At 41.7% G+C, this 19,691-nt stretch overlaps 1 protein-coding gene across 12 annotated transcripts in view; it reads right to left on the bottom strand.

Annotated features, from left to right (window-relative positions):
• The window catches only part of sytl2a (synaptotagmin-like 2a), a 46,853-nt gene extending 27,833 nt beyond the window's left edge, over window positions 1-19,020 (bottom strand). For all 12 annotated transcript variants that reach the window (XM_090185966.1, XM_090185963.1, XM_090185964.1 and 9 more), the window contains exons 1-2: window positions 18,595-19,020; window positions 2,177-2,734 (exon numbers count right to left, since the gene is read on the bottom strand). Coding sequence is in view for 11 of the 12 variants with exons in the window: in XM_090185963.1 (XP_090042089.1) it covers window positions 2,177-2,277 (101 nt within the window). In the remaining variant the exon portion in view is untranslated. The remainder of the gene's footprint in view (window positions 1-2,176; window positions 2,735-18,594) is intronic.
• Between the last annotated feature and the right edge of the window lie 671 nt (window positions 19,021-19,691).

Genomic DNA, 19,691 nt, shown 5'->3' with positions numbered 1-19,691 from the left:
ATTCAAACCATTTATATGTTGAATCAATTGTGAAAAAGTAGTAGAAAATACACCCAGTAAGTTTTTAAATACAAAAACAGTAGAAGAAGGTGCACCCAGTAAGTTTTTAAATACAAAAACAGTAGAAGGTATACCCAGTAAGTTTTTAAATACAAAAGCAGTAGGAGGTATACCCAGTAAGTTTTTAAATACAAATGCAGTAGAAGGTATACCCAGTAAGTTTTTAAATACAAATGCAGTAGAAGGTATACCCAGTAAGTTTTTAAATACAAAAACAGTAGAATGTATACCCAGTAAGTTTTTAAACACAAAAGCAGTAGAAGGTATACCCAGTAAGTTTTTAAATACAAAAGCAGTAGAATGTATACCCAGTAAGTTTTTAAATACAAATGCAGTAGAAGGTATACCCAGTAAGTTTTTAAATACAAAAGCAGTAGAAGGTATACCCAGTAAGTTTTTAAATACAAAAGCAGTAGAAGGTATACCCAGTAAGTTTTTAAATACAAAAACAGTAGAATGTATACCCAGTAAGTTTTTAAATACAAAAGCAGTAGAAGGTATACCCAGTAAGTTTTTAAATACAAAAGCAGTAGAACGTATACCCAGTAAGTTTTTAAATACAAAAGCAGTAGAAGGTATACCCAGTAAGTTTTTAAATACAAAAGCAGTAGAAGGTATACCCAGTAAGTTTTTAAATACAAATGCAGTAGAAGGTATACCCAGTAAGTTTTTAAATACAAAAGCAGTAGAATGTATACCCAGTAAGTTTTTAAATACAAAAGCAGTAGAAGGTATACCCAGTAAGTTTTTAAATACAAATGCAGTAGAAGGTATACCCAGTAAGTTTTTAAATACAAATGCAGTAGAAGGTATACCCAGTAAGTTTTTAAATACAAAAACAGTAGAATGTATACCCAGTAAGTTTTTAAACACAAAAGCAGTAGAAGGTATACCCAGTAAGTTTTTAAATACAAAAGCAGTAGAAGGTATACCCAGTAAGTTTTTAAATACAAATGCAGTAGAATGTATACCCAGTACGTTTTTAAATACAAATGCAGTAGAAGGTATACCCAGTAAGTTTTTAAATACAAAAACAGTAGAAGGTATACCCAGTAAGTTTTTAAATACAAATGCAGTAGAAGGTATACCCAGTAAGTTTTTAAATACAAAAGCAGTAGAAGGTATACCCAGTAAGTTTTTAAATACAAAAGCTTGAATTCTGTCACAACTTTGTGTTTTTATTGTTTATGAAGCTCTTCACATATCTCAGCAGTATGTTTTTTATTTTAAAATGCCTTTGTAGTCAACCCAAACCAACATTTTTATTATTAAACAAATTAGGATAAAAATAATAAGGAAACAGACATATCTATTAAATACATGCTCAATAACTTTGGTGACTAATAAGTATTTTTTAAGCTGGATGTATCAATGTGTAGTTCAAACGTTCATAATCTATGAGCACAATTATTGTCTTACTTCAATTAGCCACATTATCCCTAAAAACAACTGTTTTTATGCATGCTGTTCTGCACCATTTTCCCTTATATTTTCCCCTACATGGGCCAGCCCCCTAGCAATTTGAGTTCTAGCCAATGAGCTACAGCCCCTCGCCATTTGAGTGACAGCTAGCAAAACATACACACAGTAGAGTGAGAGAGAGAGAGCAATGACGTGGTGCACATATCTGCACATATGTGCGGTAGTACGCAATTTTTGGGGACCACTTTTGGGGACTACTTTCAGAACCACAGAACTACTGGCTAAAAAAGTATACAAAGGTACCAGAGAATCTCTTTAATATCTTGGAGTTTCCCCACACTGCTATAATACTTTTCTTTAACCCTGCCACTGTTTTCCAGGGCGTGTCCTCAGGGCATGTGCTTACCATCTGGCAAGCATCTTCACAGACATTTTCAACCTCTCCTTGTCCCAGTCTGTAATCCCCACATTTTGAAGCTGACTACCATCATTCCTGTTCCCAAAAACTCTAAGGCATCCAGCCACAATGAATACCGCCCTGTAGCACTCACATCTGTAATAATGAAGTGCTTTGAAAGGCTGGCACACATCAACTCTATCATCTCAGACACTCTGGACCCAATCTAATTTGCACACAGCCCTGACAGATCCACAGACAACTCACTCTCAACTCTAAGGCATCCTGTGAACTCACTTCACACGCTGTTCCTCGGCCCTCTTCAGATCTGTGTCCCTCTTTAATACGGACAGGATCATCTCCTGCTCCTCCTCCGTCAGGTAACTCAGGTCAATCATGGTGCCAAGCCCACTCTGCAGGTCTTATCTCTTCTCAGAAAACAAAATGGTTGCCAATTCCACTCAAAGCCACTGTTCAGGGTGTCTGTGATGGTGATGGTTCTCCCTAGTTTGGGTCAGTGGCTTGGTGGAGAATCCAGGTATAGTTATGGATATGGGTTATTGGAATTCCAGCAGCCCCTGGTACAGAGGTCCTTGAAGTCAACGTATGGGTTAGTGAAGGTGGTTTATGTGCTAAAGTCCAGGCGTCAGTTGAGTTTCCAAAGGCTCATATTCAGTGGGTAGATGGCTGGATGAGGGGACCTCTGTCTCAATCTCAGTATTACTGATTCACTTTTTGCACTCTCCTTGCTGAAGGGGAATGTATTGCCAGGTTTGTATGGACGCGGTAGGGTTAACTTGGTGCAGCTGCTCGTATATGTGTGGTGGTGGTCTGTCAGTGATCCATCATTAGCACCTGCAAAACACAGCAAAACACAATATAAGTCTAATTTTAAAAATCTATAATAATAATTCTTCTTTTAGACAGACACTAAAACATACAGACCTGCATCTTCTTACATATTCTCTAAACACTTTCATGATCTTTTATTGAAAACATTTGTCCCTTTAGTAGCTTTTTATTCCAGAGCCTTTTCATCAAGTATTCAAATGTAATAATTTCCCATGATTGGGGTAACAGGCAGGATGCCATTTTCCCATATCAACCTCACGAGTCAGAGTGAGGCGTTGTGATTATAGGAGACATGTGATACGGTATTGTCAGCTGACTGAGAGAATGTGGCGTTTGAACACTCTTAAAAACATGTTGAGTGGATTCCCGTAGAGAAAGCCCTAGTTGTTCTAAAATTGAATTAAGCTTAACTCAAATTAGGCACCAGTTTAGGACTTGTATCCATATGGAAAGGCCATTTTATTTTCCTACAATCAGTTTTTGTTTCAGTTACGGTTTAAGTTATAGTATCAGTAAACGGTTCAAATGACGAAGAATTAACTTGTTTAGGTGAACTTCGAACTGGAGCTGATGTGTGACGAGACAATAGGACAGTGGAATGGTGCTGTAATGGATAGCTGCCGTTTTACGGAGAATCCTCGATGAAAGGTGAGTATCGGTGAGGACACTTCTGTTCGCCTACTAACAAATTGACATCTCCTTGACCACTTATTGGTTTCCGGGTCACGGAGGAGAGAGGGCGGAGGAGAGAGCATAACATTACTGAACGTCGTCACTTCCTTTTGAACGCGGAACGAGGGAGAACTTGGTTTGTTGTTTTGGAAAGTTTTGAAAGTCTCTGAAAAAGTGATCTATTGAAAAGGTTTTGTTACTAGCTAGCTACTTTTTGAATTTGGATCCCGCAACGGGGTTGGCATCCGTTGCTGGGACTGCTGCTATCTGTCCAGGGATCCTGCCGACCAAGGGTCTGATGAGCTGCTTGGTGTAGCAGCTAGCCTAGCTGCCACTGTTAGCTGCCTATCAATCTAGCAAGTGTTACGGATACCATTATCCTGTGTGTGTGTGTATCCTGTGTGTGTTTCTTTTCTCTCTGTCTCCCCTCACAGGTGAACATCATCACTCCCCAATCAGTCAACAATCAACCCATCAATCAGAAGACACACCTCCTCCTGTTTCCTACCCTATCACAGTTCCTTCCCCATGGTTTAAAAACCCCATCATTTGTTTGCTCTAGAGCTCAATCTCTTTGTAAATTCCATGTTGGTAGATCTCTGTTATTCATAGATTTCGGTAGCTCAATCTCTTTGTAAATGCCATGTTGGTAGATCTCTGTTCTTCATAGATTTCAGTAGCTCAATCTCTTTGTAAATGCCATGTTGGTAGATCTCTGCTCTTCATAGATTTCAGTAGCTCAATCTCTTTGTAAATGCCATGTTGGTAGATCTCTGTTCTATATAGATTTCAGTAGCTCAATCTCTTTGTAAATGCCATGTATGTAGATCTCTCTCTTTGCGTCTTAACCTCTTCTTTTGTTTGAGCACCTCCAAATCACTTTGTCATCTCCTGTGAGTATTGTTTTGGTTATGGTGTTTGTTTGTTGCTGGTGGGAAAAGGGGAAACCAAGACAAGTCGCCCATGGGCATACACTACCCGTAGGTGAACTTTGTTAAATACACTAGTTAGAACTGGGCGGACCACCCACTGTATTTTTGGTTAGTTAGTTAGGTGTTGTTAAAATAGGCTAGTCTAGCTTAGGGTGTTTTGAATACTTATTGTTTCTTTCCTTGGGTCCAGCTCAGCCCCTTTTCCTGCTCCCCCCATTACCGTGTGTTTATAAATAAACCCTGAGTTTGACGGTATTATTTCAGTTGTCGTGGTTATTTCGTTCACACTTACTTTGTCACGGCTATAATTTACATGAGTTATGTTACGGGTCTCATTACCATCCCCCCCCTAGACTGTCGGGCCAAAAGGGATTCGTAACATAAGTGGAGCCTCATCCGGGATCTGTCTTTACTGACACCCATGCCGCTCATGTAGATTGTGATCGTGGTATAGTTCAGTGTTGAGCGTCATAGCTGAAGTAGCAGTAGTGTTTGCTATTTTCTTTGGCTCTTGTGAAGTAGTGTAAGATGGCTACTTTTGATTTGAAGTCCTTTTTGGATAATCCTTCGTGGGAGGTTTTTGATAAATGTCGTAGAGTTGATTTAATGACCTTGGCTGACCATTATTCAATATCGATTCCGCAGAGTGTAGTTAAGGCGGAGGTTAAACAGCTAGTGTTAAATGTATTGTTGGAAGAGCAGGTGCTTGTGTTACCGCTGTCTGAGTCTACTACCCCTATAGGGGATGTTGCTGCTCCTGTAAGCCCATTGGTGTCTGAGAATGAGGGCGAGGCTAAAACACCAGCCACATTGTCCCGTTTTGATCCACTCTCCCCACTGTCAAATGGTGATGCCAGGAGGGATGTCCGTTTAGCACAGTTCCAACTAGAGGTGGAAGAGAGAGCCCGAATTAGGCGAGAGACTCTCCAGTTGGAGATGTGTAAAATTGAGGCAGAAAAAGAAAGAGAACAACGGCATTTGGAGATGTGTAAAATTGAGGCAGATAGAGAACAAAGGCAGTTGGAGTTCAAAATGCGCCAGATGGAACTGGAGGCAGAGACAGCAAGGCTAGCCTTTGTTCCTACTGTGCCTGTTTGTGAGCCGTCCTCAAACACGTTTGACATTAGTAGGCAGATAGCCTTAGTACCTTTATTCAGAGAGTCGGAGGTTGACTCCTATTTTTGTGTATTTCAGCGTATAGCCGTAGCATTGAAGTGGCCTGAAGAGGTATGGTGCCTATTACTTCAGTGTAAATTAACTGGTAAAGCCCAAGAGGTTTTGTCAGCGCTACCTCTAGAGGACAGTTTGAATTATGAAGTGGTCAAAGCTACTGTTCTTCGTGCCTATGAGCTTGTGCCCGAGGCATACCGACAGAGATTTAGGTCTCATAGAAAGTCTTCTAGTAAGACTTATGTGGAATTTGCTAGAGACAAGGGAAATCTGTTTGATAAATGGCATGCTGCTAGTAAGGTAACTGATTTCAACTCTCTCCGGGAGTTAATCTTGTTGGAAGAGTTTAAAAATTGCTTACCCGAACGCATTGTAGTTTACCTAAACGAACAGAAAGTATCCTCCCTGGCAGAAGCGTCTGTGTTGGTAGACGAGTTTGTGTTGACGCACAAGAGTGTGTTTTCGGCTCAAACTGAGAGTAGAACCACTGAGTTTCCTACCTTTAGCCCTAGTCGACCAGCAGTGGTATATCAAGCACGCCAGAAGACTGAGCGTTCCTGTTTCTATTGTCATAAAGTGGGACATATGATTAATGATTGCTTCCTGCTTAAACGCAAACAAGGGATGCCTCTTCGTGCCAAGCCACCAACAGGTGTTGGTCTAATTCGTACGGTTGTGAGGTCTGCAACAAAACAGGTGCCTCAGAGTAACTGTAGTTTGAAAGACTCAGTCCCCGACCGCAGTTATGAACCATTCATTTCCGAGGGGTTTGTGTCCCTAACGAATGACGAAGCGTCTCAGCGTCCGGTTAAAATCCTTAGAGATACTGGTGCGGCGCAGTCGTTTATATTGTCTGATGTGTTGCCCTTATCTGACGATACATACTGTGGTTCCAGTGTGTTAGTGCAGGGTATTGAAATGGGTTTTGTCCCCGTGCCATTGCACTTTGTGAAAGTACACTCTGAGTTAATCAGTGGAATATTCAGAGTGGGGGTACGTCCTAAGTTGCCAGTGAAAGGTGTGACCTTTATAATGGGTAACGATATTGCCGGAGGAAAGGTAGTACCCGTATTGGAAGTATTGGATAAAAGTGACCACTCTCTCTCGAATGAGATGGCACAGAGTTATCCACATGTGTTCCCCGCTTGTGCTGTCACTCGTGCTCAGGCACTACAAGAGGGTGACGTGATAGATTTGTCGAACACTGTTCTGTTCAGAGGATGATCAAGAGGATGGATTGTGTGATACCTCTGAGAAGTTGATCACCTCTGACAAACAGCCCAGGAAAGAATTAAAGAACGTTGAACTTATTGCTTATGCAATACAGTTACCAGTCACTCGTGAGCAGCTGATTGCTAACCAAAAGGTTGACAACAAACTTGCTAAATGTTTTACTAGTGTTGTCTCATTGGAAGATGTGAAGAAGAAGAACGTGGCTTACTTCATTGATGGTGATCTCCTCATGCGTAAATGGAAATCCCATGTTGACGCGGGTGGAGATTGGAATGCTGTTTACCAAATAGTGATTCCTACAGCCTTTCGACAAAATGTGTTATCCCTTGCTCATGATCACCAGTGGTCTGGTCATTTAGGAATTACAAAGACGTATGATCGGATCCTTCGACATTTCTTTTGGCCGGGTTTAAAACAAGATGTGGCTCAGTTCTGTCGGACATGCCACACATGTCAGATAACAGGAAAACCAAATCAGGTTATTCCTCCCGCTCCTCTTTGTCCCATACCTGTCATAGGTGAACCATTTGAGCATGTGGTGGTTGATTGTGACGGACCGTTACCGAAGACAAAATCGGGTAACCAGTTTTTGTTAACGATAATGTTTATGGCTACAAGATACCCCGAGGCTATTCCTCTGCGAAGGATTACAGCCCCAGTAGTGAGTAAGCAATTACGAGTTTTTGTCTCGTGTCTAATGATTGTTGTATGTTTTGCAAGGTTGTTGACTTTGTTATTGTTGTGAGTATTCATTAATACTGTGGTCGCAATCCCCCCTAGGGTTGCTCTTTTAAGGGTGGGAGTGTTACGGATACCATTATCCTGTGTGCGTGTATCCTGTGTGTGTTTCTTTTCTCTCTGTCTCCCCTCACAGGTGAACATCATCACTCCCCAATCAGTCAACAATCAACCCATCAATCAGAAGACACACCTCCTCCTGTTTCCTACCCTATCACAGTTCCTTCCCCATGGTTTGAAAACCCCATCATTTGTTTGCTCTAGAGCTCAATCTCTTTGTAAATGCCATGTTGATAGATCTCTGTTCTTCATAGATTTCGGTAGCTCAATCTCTTTGTAAATGCCATGTTGGTAGATCTCTGCTCTTCATAGATTTCAGTAGCTCAATCTCTTTGTAAATGCCATGTTGGTAGATCTCTGTTCTATATAGATTTCAGTAGCTCAATCTCTTTGTAAATGCCATGTATGTAGATCTCTCTCTTTGCGTCTTAACCTCTTCTTTTGTTTGAGCACCTCCAAATCACTTTGTCATCTCCTGTGAGTATTGTTTTGGTTATGGTGTTTGTTTGTTGCTGGTGGGAAAAGGGGAAACCAAGACAAGTCGCCCATGGGCATACACTACCCGTAGGTGAACTTTGTTAAATACACTAGTTAGAACTGGGCGGACCACCCACTGTATTTTTGGTTAGTTAGTTAGGTGTTGTTAAAATAGGCTAGTCTAGCTTAGGGGTGTTTTGAATACTTATTGTTTCTTTCCTTGGGTCCAGCTCAGCCCCTTTTCCTGCTCCCCCCATTACCGTGTGTTTATAAATAAACCCTGAGTTTGACGGTATTATTTCAGTTGTCGTGGTTATTTCGTTCACACTTACTTTGTCACGGCTATAATTTACATGAGTTATGTTACGGGTCTCATTACCATCCCCCCCTAGACTGTCGGGCCAAAAGGGATTCGTAACACAAGGTTTCCACGAGGGCTAGAATGCATACCATGAGACAGTTAGACCTTGTGGCTGGAACCGAGCATTGTGTTGGGCTTGTGACTGTCTAGATCCATGCTGTTTGTTTCTATTTCCATTATCACTGCGACCTGCTCTGTCCGGAACTGCGAGGACTAACAGTGTAGCCTACGTTGCTACCATGACAAAGACCAAAGCCGGTGGGAGTACTGTTGAAGAAAGTGGTTTCTCTCTATCATGGGTGAAGGGTCTTTTAAACAAACAAAAAGACTTCTAACTGCAGTTGTTACAAAAACTAGAAAATAGCTACAAGTTTTGTGCCCAACACTGGTGGAGTCAACTAATAAAATAATGGACGACCAGACCAGCGAGGTCCAGGACCTGAAGAACAGTTTGCAGTTCTCTCAGGGTCAGCTCGATGAGTTTAAACAGGAAACCGGCAAGATGACAGCAATCTGTAAGTCATTGAGAGAGGACATCAGTTCTGTATGTGAATCCATGATAACAATGACAGAGAAATCAGATTATCTCGAGGGACAATCAAGGCGGATCAACATTGTTGTGGACGGAATTGCAGAATGTCCACATGAGACCTGGACGCAGTCTCAAGACAAAGGGAGGGAAATGATCTTGGAGAAACTGAAGATGGACCACAGGAAGATTGAGGTAGAGCATGCCCACAGGACTGGAAAACCCACCCCCGGCCCAGGTGACAGACCCAAGCCGATAGAGGTCAAGTTCCTGAGGTTCAGGTACAAGGTAGCTGTTCTGGAAAGAGACAAAAACTTGAGACGACGTCTATCCGGAAGCTGTGCACCAGAAGAGAAAATAACTTATCCCGGCCATGCAAGCTGCCAGAGCAAGTGGGGACAGTGCTTACATCCGCTACGACAGGCTCATTGTCCACCCTCCCTCCCAAAAGCCTGGAAGGGATGAGAGAACCAAGCCTATGGGTTTGTAGCTTCAACCCCGCAGCACACACACACACACTTAAACACACCAACTGATTAATGGAATGCTGAATGTTTTCAAAAAAATATATCTTGCTTTGTTTGTTCTTTTCCATATTAATGTGCCTTGCAAAAGTATTCATCCCCCTTGGCGTTTTTCCTATTTTGTTGCATAGCAACCTGTAATTTAAATTTATTTTTATTTGTATTTCATGTAATGGACATACACAAAATAGTCCAAATTGGTGAAATGCAATAAAATAAAAAAACTTGTTTCAATTTTTTATTTATTTTTTATAAACGGAAAAGTTTGCCCTTTGCTATGAATATATGTATTCACCCCCTTTGCCATGAAGCCCCTAAATAAGTTTTGGTGCAACCAATTATCTTCAGATGTCACATAATTAGTTAAATAAAGTCCACCTGTGTGCAATCTAAGTGTCACATGATCTCAGTATATATACATCTGTTCTGAAAGGCCCCAGAGTCTGCAACACCACTAAGCAAGGGGCACCACCAAGCAAGCGGCACCATGAAGACCAAGAAGCTCTGCAAACAGGTCAGGGACAAAGTTGTGGAGAAGTACAGATCAGGGTTAGGTTATAAAAAATATCAGAAACTTTAAACATCCTACGGAGCACCATTAAATACATTATTAAAAAATGGAAAGAACATGGCACCACAACAAACCTGCCAAGAGCGGGCCACCCACCAAAACTCACGGACCGGGCAACGAGGGAATTAATCAGAGAGGCAACAAAGAGACTAAAGATAACCCTGAAGGAGCTGCAAAACTCCACAGCAGAGATTGGAGTATCTGTCCATAGGACCACTTTAAGCCACACACCCCACAGAGCTGGACTTTACAGAAGAGTGGCCAGAAAAAAGCCATTGCTTAAAGAAAAAAATAAGCAAACACGTTTGGTGTTCGCCAAAAGGAATGTGGGAGACTCCCCAAACATATGGAAGAAGGTACTCTGGTCAGATGAGACTAAATTTGAGCTTTTTGGACATCAAGGAAAACGCTACACCTTTCACCACTCCAAGAACATCATCCCCACAGTGAAGCATGGTGGTAGCAGCATAGTGCTGTGGAGATGTTTTTCATCGGCAGGGACTGGGAAACTGGTCAGAATTGAAGAAATGATGGATGGCATTAAATACAGGGAAATTATTGAGGGTCTTCCAGAGATTTGAGACTGGGACAGAGGTTCACCTTCCAGCAGGACAATGACCCTAAGCATACTGCTAAAGCGACACTCGAGTGGTTTAAGGGGAAACATTTAAATGTCTTGGAATGACTTAGTCAAAGCCCAGACCTCAATCCAATTGAGAATCTGTGGTATGACTTAAAGACTGCTGTACACCAGTGGAACCCATCTAACTTGAAGGAGCTGGAGCCTTGAAGAATGGGCAAAAATCCCACTGGCTAGATGTGCCAAGCTTATAGAGACATACGCCAACAGACTTGCAGCTGTAATTGACTTTGGGGGGGGTGAATAGTTATGCAAGCTTAAGTTTTCTGCCTTATTTCTTGTTTGTGTCACAATAAAAAATATTTTGCATCTTTAAAGTGGTAGGCATGTTGTGTAAATCATATGATACAAACCACCAAAAAAATCAATTTTAATTCCAGGTTGAAAAAAAATAATAATAAATACCACATTTACATAAGTATTCAGACCCTTTACTCAGTACTTTGTTGAAGCACCTTTGGCAGTGATTACAGCATCGAGTCTTCTTGGGGATGATGCTACAAGCTTGGCACACCTGTATTTGGTTAGTTTCTCCCATTACTCTCTGCAGATCCTCTCTGGCTGGGCCACTCAAGGACATTCAGAGACTTGTCCCAAAGCCACTCCTGCGTTGTCTTGGCTGTGTGCTTAGGGTCGTTGTCCTGTTGGAAGATGAACCTTCGCCCCAGTCTGAGACTCTGGAGCAGGTTTTCATCAAGGATCTATCTGTACTTTGCTCCATTCATCTTTGCATCGATCCTGACTAGTCTCCGAGTCTATGCCGCTGAAAAAAACATAGGGATGGTGCCAGGTTTCTTCCAGACGTGAAGCTTGGCATTCTTGTTTCTCATGGTCTGAGAGTCTTTAAGTGCCTTTTGACAAACTCCAAACGGGCTGTCATGTGTGCCATCTGGCCAGTCTACCAGAAACGCCTGATTGGTGGAGTGCTGCAGAGATGGTTGTCCTTCTGGAAGGTTCTCAAATCTCCACAGAGGAACTCTAGAGCTCTGTCAGAGTGACCATCGGGTTATTGGTCACCTCCCTGACCAAGGCCCTTCTCCCCCTTCAATGCTGCAGACATTTTTTGGTACCCTTCCCTAGATCTGTGGCTCAACACAATCCTGTCTCGGAGCTCTACGGACAATTTCTTGGTTTTTGCTCTGACACGCACTGTCAACTGTGGAACGTTATATAGACAGGTGTGTGTCTTTCCAAATCATGTCCAATCAATTGAATTTATCACAGGTGGACTACAATCAAGTTGTAGAAACATCTGATATCACCAATGTCAAGGATGGAAACAGGATGCACTTGAGCTCAATTTCGAGTCTCATAGCAAAGGGTCTGAATACTTAAGTAAATAAGATATTTAACATTTTTATAAATTAGCAAACATTTTCAAAAGCCTGTTTTCACTTTGATATTATGGGGTATTGTGTGTAGATTGCTGAGGAAAATGTTTTATTTAATCCATTTTAGAATAAGGCTGTAATGTAACAAAATGTGGAAAAAGTCTAGGGGTCTGAAAACTTTCCGAAGGCACGGTATATATCATAAGTATGTGGTACTGGTGATGTTTAACTCCAATCGTTATTGAGATTTGGTATTTTGCGCAGTGCAAGACAAAAACATAGGCCAATGTCATAGGCCTATCATCAACCAATCAAATCCTTTCGGGCTAAACTTGGAGAGGATATTTAGGACTAACTAATTTTAAAAAGTGTGCTTTGACATAGAGCTACACAAGTAAGTAAATAGCCGTATTAGACTGAAAGATATAAGGTAATTTCATCAAACTTGTGAGGCTCTCCATGTACATTAGTTGCTCATTCAACATCTCTGCTGCTACTTCACTCAATCCTGTTTTAAAAGACTCCCATACTAGCTGTTTCACATTCCCTGAGACCAACCAGAAATGTTTCCTTTGACAAATATTCCCAGATTTTCATAAAACAGCCACACGTGGTCTCTTGTTTCTACATCATCAAAATTTTCACAAGTCAAAAGAGTAGGCTATAGCCCACTAGGTGCGTGTCTTTTGGTGCAGCGGGAGCAGGCAGGGGTAGTGCTGCCAGAGTGTCGCTCAGGCACTTATCCCAATGCTGCTGGTTTAGTAAAGTTAGTTCAAAGTTGAATTTCTTGGAAGATCACATAATGATTCATTATTATACAACATAACCAAATATAATAGCATAGTATAACGTTACTGTTACAACAAAAACACCACCTAATTTCTTGTTAAATGTTCGGATGGTTAGCGAAATAGTCCCCAAAAAATGATAATACGACCAAAACTCAACCACACAAAGCACTAGCCAGAATGTGCTTGGATTAAAACAAAATACAGGAAGGCTATATAGTTTGTTAACACCATATGCTCTAATTTGCTCACTAAACAGTAACTCCAGAAGATCCAAATGTATATTCCCATGAAACTGATTGAGATCAAGTGATTGGTATGCAGACAAAGTTTGAAGATTCACTGGTAAAACGTGAAGAATTATCATTCACAATTGACAGTGATGATAGACTATTTTGGTGTGGGGGTGCTGCCCACTCTAGCTCACATCAACACCATCATACCAGGCACCCTGGACCATTAGAATTCACATAACGCCCCAACAGATCCACAGATGACGCAATCTCTATTGCACTCCACACTGCCCTCTGACACCTCTGTGAGAATGCTGTTCATTGACTACAGCTCAGCGTTCAACACCATAGTGCCCTTCAAGCCCTCCACTAAACTAAGGACCCTGGGACTGAACACCTCCCTCTGCAACAGGATCCTGGACTTCCTGATGGTCCGCCCCAGGTAGTGAGGATAGGCAACAACACATCCGTCATGCTGACCCTCAACACGGTTGCACCTCAGGGATGTCTGCTTAGTCCCCTTCTGCAGTCCCCGTTCACCCATGACTGCGTGGCCGTGTACGACTCCAACACCATCATTAAGTTTGTTGACGACACGAAGGTGGTAGGCTTGATCACCGACGACGACAAGTCAGCCTATAGGGAGGTCAGACTAATGGCAGTGTGGCGCCAGGACAACAACCTCTCCCTCAAAGTCAGCAAGACAAAAGAGCTGATCGTGGACTACAGGAAACATAGGACCGAGCACGCCCCCATTCACATCGACAGGGCTGTAAGGATCTATCATGGTCCACACACACCAAAACAGTCGTGAAGAAGGCACAACAATGCCTCTCCCCCCTCAGGAGGCTGAAAAAAAGTGGTATGGGCTCTCAGATCCTCAAAAAGTTCAACAGCTACACCATTGAAAGCATCTTGACTGGCTGCATCACCGCTTGGTATGGCAACTGCTTGGCATTTGACAGCAAGGCGCTACAGAGGGTAGTGCGTACAGCCCAGTACATCACTAGGGCCGTGCTCCCTGCCATCCAGGACCTCTATACCTGGCGGTGTCAGAGGCAGGCCCACATTTTTTTGTCAAAGACTCCACCCATCCAGGTCATAGACTGTTCTCTCTGTAACCGCACGGCAAGCGGTACCAATGGACCAAGTCTGCAACGAACAGGACCCTGAACAGCTTCTACCGTCAAGCCATAAAACTGCTAAATAGTTAGTTATATAGTTGCCCAGACCCTTTTTGCACAAACTTGTTTTTAACTAATCACATACGCTGATGCTACTGTTTATTTTCTATCCTGTTGCCTAGTCACTTTATTCCTAGTTATATGTACATAGATAACTCAATTACCTCGTACCCCTACACATCGACTTGGTACTGGTACCCCGTGTATCTAGCCAAGTTATCATTCATTGTGTATTTCTTATTACTTTTATTATTACGTGTTTTACTTTTCTATTATTTTCTCTCTGCATTGTTGGGAAGTTTCACTGTTAGTCTACACCTGTTGGTTACGAAGCATGTGACTAATAACATTTTATTTGATTGGATTCCTTTGACCACACAGTCCCAGATCATTGGTACTCTGTTGTAACATGCAAGCATTCCTTTTGGTGTTCTAAGAGTTTCCTTCAAGACAGCTCGTGGTGTATGAAGGAGATTGGCGCTCGATAGTTAATTTCCATTCGATGTTAATCAGTGGGCTCGTCACAAGGTAGATTTGTCATACACTACATGACCAAATGTATGTGGACACCTGCTCATCTAACATCTCATTCCAAAATCATGGGCATTAATATGGAGTTGGTCCCCCCCTTTGCTGCTACAACAGCCTCCACTCTTATGGGAAGGCTTTCCACTAGATGAGGCAACATTGCTGCGGGGACTTGCTTCCATTCAGTATTGCTTCCAAGACCATTCGTGAGATCGGGCACTGATGTTGGATGATTAGGCCTGGCTCGCAGTCGGCGTTCCAATTCATACCAAAGGTGTTCGATGGAGTTGAGGTTAGGGTTCTGTGCAGGCCAGTCAAGTTCTTCCACACCGATCTCTACAAAACACTTCTGTAGGGACCTCGCTTTGTGCACGGGGGGGCCTAAGGGCCTACCCCAAACTGTTGCCACAAAGTTAGAAGCACAGAATAGTCTATAATGACATTGTATGCTGTAGCATTAAGATTTCTCTTCACTGGAACTACTGCACACTTATTTGCCATAGAATGATACGTGGCTGGCCCGGTTGAGATCTAAACACCTGATAAAATCTCACCATTAGCACAAAGCAGGATATTATGCAACATCAGTGAGAGGTGCCTTTGACTATATTTGGAAGCGAAATCGTTCTCTATTCAATCACAGAACTGTTGAATTCTGCTGGCTCTGAGGTTGAGTCATAAGTGAGCCATAAAGAGGTGCTTCATTGTGAGGTGAAAAGGGAACAGATAGGGAACAGACAGGGAACAGGGAGGGAGGGGCAGCATCCCAAATGGCACCCTATACAGTATAGTGTATTACATGTCACCAGAGCCCTATAGGCCCTGATCAAAAGTAGTGCACTGAATAGGGAATGGTATGCAACTTGGGACCCAAGCAAATCATCCCCAACTTGTTGTATCAATAATAATCAAATAATATTTCTGTATTTTGTAGATCTCTTTTGACAAAGACAAGAAAGACACAGTGTGCAACTTTGCATCCATAAAGCCTCATTGGCCACCCCTCCAATAGCTGTGGTGTTCTTGAGCAATTTAGATACATTTAGATAATACTTTTGCTAAAGACCATGTAATGGAACCCAATTCATAATGTATAATTGTGTCATGTATGAATTTAGATGTAGAGTATAGTTTAAATAATCTGAAATTATTGCGCACAAGATGATTTAATAAATTGTCATCACAGAGAGAATCTGCTCAACCTGGAGCAGGGTGAAATTGCCCCTAGACGCTGATCTTGGGTCAGTTTAGCATTTTCCTTACCTAATGGTTAAGATTAGGATTGGGGAGGGGAAGCTGATCCTAGATCTGTACCTAGGGGCAACTTCACCACGGGGCGCACAGCCTCATCAAATACATGTTTCCATTTTCCATTTTCCATCATTTAGCAGATGCTCTTATCCAGAGTGACTTAGAGTTCTTGCATTAATCTTAAGATAGATAGGTGGGACAACCTCATATCACAGACATAGTAAGTACATGTTTCCTCAATAAAGCAGCTATCAGCAAATTTCCATACTGAACATGGTGGAAATTAACTATCAATCTCCTTTACACAACTGGTGAGTTGTCTTGAAGGAAACTATTAGAGCACCAAAATGAATGCTTGCATGTTACAACAGAGTACCAATGATCTGGGACTGTATGACTGTGGTCAAAGGAAACCAAATCAATGTGACTGGCAAAGCTTGAGGTACTAGGGGATTACCAATCATCTTCACCATTTTACAAAAATTTAACTAGGCAAGTCAGTTAAGAACAAATTCTTATTTTCAATGATGGCCTAGGAACAGTGGGTTAACTGCCTTGTTCAGGGGTAGAACAACAGATTTTTACCTTGTCAGCTCAGGATTTGAGCTGATTTGAGCTAGTCCAACGCTCTAACCACTAGGCTACTCTGCAGCCCATAAACAGAGCACATCATTAACTTTAAAGAATGCTACAAATCCTGTTTTCCCCAAGGGGACTGGTTGCTTTGCTATGTACACAATCAGATTAGCCTTCATTTCCTTACTTGCAGCAGTAGCACTTCCTTCAGAGAATGGAAGTTTGAACCAAGACAACTATGCCAGTGATAAGCAATATGGGCACATATATTGCTTGTAGTCGTCCATGTGTCTTTCAATGTTGTAGCGAATGTATCGTAAAATAGGTTAGAACAAAATGGCTAATGGAGCTACAGTAAAATACTTCTATTCGTTCTTTGTCACCGGATGAAATGCATGAGACTGAAATAAAAACAGACAACTAATGTATAAATCTACTAACTAAGTTCCACAATCAGAGGCAGTACACTTAGGGTGGCAGGTAGGCTAGAGGTTAGAGTGTTGGGACAGTAACCAAGAGGTTGCTTGTTTGTAATCCCTGAGCCGGCGAAGTGGAAAAATCACCCGTTCTGCCCTTGAGCAAGGCAGTTAACCCCACAACTGCTCCCTGATGATGTTGATTAAGGCAGCCCCCTGCTCTTCTTTGACTCAGAGGGGTTGGGTTAAACGCGGAAGACACATTTCGGTTGAATGTTTTTCAGTTGTGCAACTGACTAGGTGTCCCCTTTCTCTACACTGGCCTTTAAACCTGACATGTTTTCCCAATGCCCGTAGGGGCGGATCAGTCTATGAATAGGCAGCTAAGGAAAGATCTCAGATAAAAATATACATAACTATTTTCATTTACAATCTGGGCTACCCTTGGTTTAGGTTTGTTATACGCTGTTGAACACATTTGAAAATCTGGCCTTTAGATCTCACCAACCACATATCATTCTATGGCAACTCGATGTACTGTACAAATTATTTGTATGCTAGAAGCAGGATGTATGCTTATAGGGATTTTACCCCCCCCCCCCCCCCCCCCCCCCCCCTACTTTACACAACTGGTGAGAAGTTTTGAAAGAAACGCTTAGAGCACCAAAAGGAATGCTTGCATGTTACAACAGAGTACCAATGATCTGGGACTGTGTGGTCAAAGGAAAATATCTGAAAATATGTGAGATCAATGTTAAGCCACAGGTTTGCAGAGAACATAACACAAATGTCAATGGAGTGTACCATTTTTTGGTATTTGTTTACGGTGGTTTATGGTTGTAGGTGAAACATCTAATGAGTGTAGCTTGCATAAGCACGTCTGCCCTGTGCTTGCTCACTTCCGAGAGCTCACCAATTTAGAGGTTGACTTGAGCGTGCAGCATCCAAGACTCCTGGCACAAGTATTTTCAATTGAGACCAATGGAAGCTGATATTTTAAAGGAGGCCTGTCCACCTGGGCTCTGGAGTTGAAGTTTCCCCTAGGTACAGATCTAGGATAAACTTCTCCTCCCCCAACACTAACCATTAGTGGAGGGAATTCAAAACTGACCCCAGATCAGGGTCTAGGGTCAAATTCACACACACCATTGCCCTTGGATTTAACAATACCTTGGATTAACTTTTAACTGGCCTTTCAACAAAGCATGAACATGCATGAAAAATAATTATTCCCAAAATGTATGTCCTCCTATCATTTTAATGTTGTGATCTGATATTTTTTCTAGAGCTTGGGCATACACATTATTTTTCACTGATCTGATTCATTTTAGCAGAGGCTACTGGGAGAGATACAGTTGAGTTGGAACTTCAATTGAATTTACGTAACAATGGGGAAATGGCAAAATGATCAGTTTGCAAGTTTTATTGAATCCAGGAAACAAAATTTACACGACATAAATCAAGTGCGGCAGTTGATTTACAATATGTAACATTTCCCGCAATGTATTGTTTTATGGCAAAAATATTGCGTTAGTTACAGTATTCAGAAATAGCCTTATTAAAACACGACTGTCATCATCGCACGCAATACATAGAGAAAAATAAACATTGTTTTAATTTATAATCAGAAAAAGGCAGATAACACTTACCCAAGACAAGACAACTGCGTTGCACCGTGAGAACAACTTCTTGAGTGGTCCCGAGGAGATGGATTATGTCCAAACCCAAGCACGAGGCTCAGCCGATGAGTCGAAACTCACAGCATGAAACATTTCGTTAGATGCTGACATTTCCTGGTGAGCCTCGCTACTCAATGAAAGATTGTTGATGATGAACATGTCATAAAGAAATATGAATGCTGACTTCGTTGTTCTATTGGTTTTGTGACTGTTTAAATTAGTTTAAACTAATTTATTAAGTCTGGGTGGGGATTGCGTTAGTGTGTGTGTGTGTGCATGGGAATGTAGAGTTTTTTGGGGGGAGAAATAACGGAATACATACATACATACTGTACATACATACATACACCTTGCCTTTCTACTTTATCCGAAATGTAATGTGCTGCTCTACCAGCTAACAATCATAGGGAAAGAGAACGGGTTTATAATGTTACCCGTAATGTTCCCCTAATGTTTGAGTGTCCAGTTTTCCGTTAGTTAGTGGAACATTCAGGAAGCATTCACACCCCTTTACCTTTTCCACATTTTGTTCTGTTACAGCCTGAATTCAAAATGGATTCAATATATGTATTTATTTTTGTCACTGGCCTATATACAATACCTCATAATGTCAAATTTGATTTAAAAAATAAATACAATGTGTCCAGCTTTAGGAGAATATTCCATCAACTTCCCACCAAATATGCACACAACATGGTTGCCACTTGCTCAGAATATAAGATATTCATGTTCTAGACACATTTAATTGGAATGTTGCAAGAACATTTCTGTGTATATCAGTTGTCAGGACTTCACCTGATGGTCCCAAAGAAACGTTCTCCAAAAAAGAAAGACACATCACACCCTGTTATTGTTGCCAAGCCCATCAAGGTCCTTATTGGTGAGCCACTGATCCATTCACAGCTCTTTTGTCAGTTGGCAAGGTTAGTGATACTCACACACAGTGCATGTTCATTTATACAGTAATTATTATTCAACATATCTTCACCTAGAATATGAACTCACAACCTCTTGGTTCACAGCATTTAGATATTCCTGCTATGCCACCATGTCTGTGTCAGTTATCT

The sequence above is a fragment of the Oncorhynchus mykiss genome, chromosome 10 (assembly GCF_057628025.1).
Source record: "Oncorhynchus mykiss isolate SJ-2025 chromosome 10, ASM5762802v1, whole genome shotgun sequence".
Lineage (NCBI taxonomy): Eukaryota > Metazoa > Chordata > Actinopteri > Salmoniformes > Salmonidae > Oncorhynchus > Oncorhynchus mykiss.
Note: the sequence above shows the minus strand (reverse complement) of the source record. Positions and strands in the feature narration are given on the sequence as shown.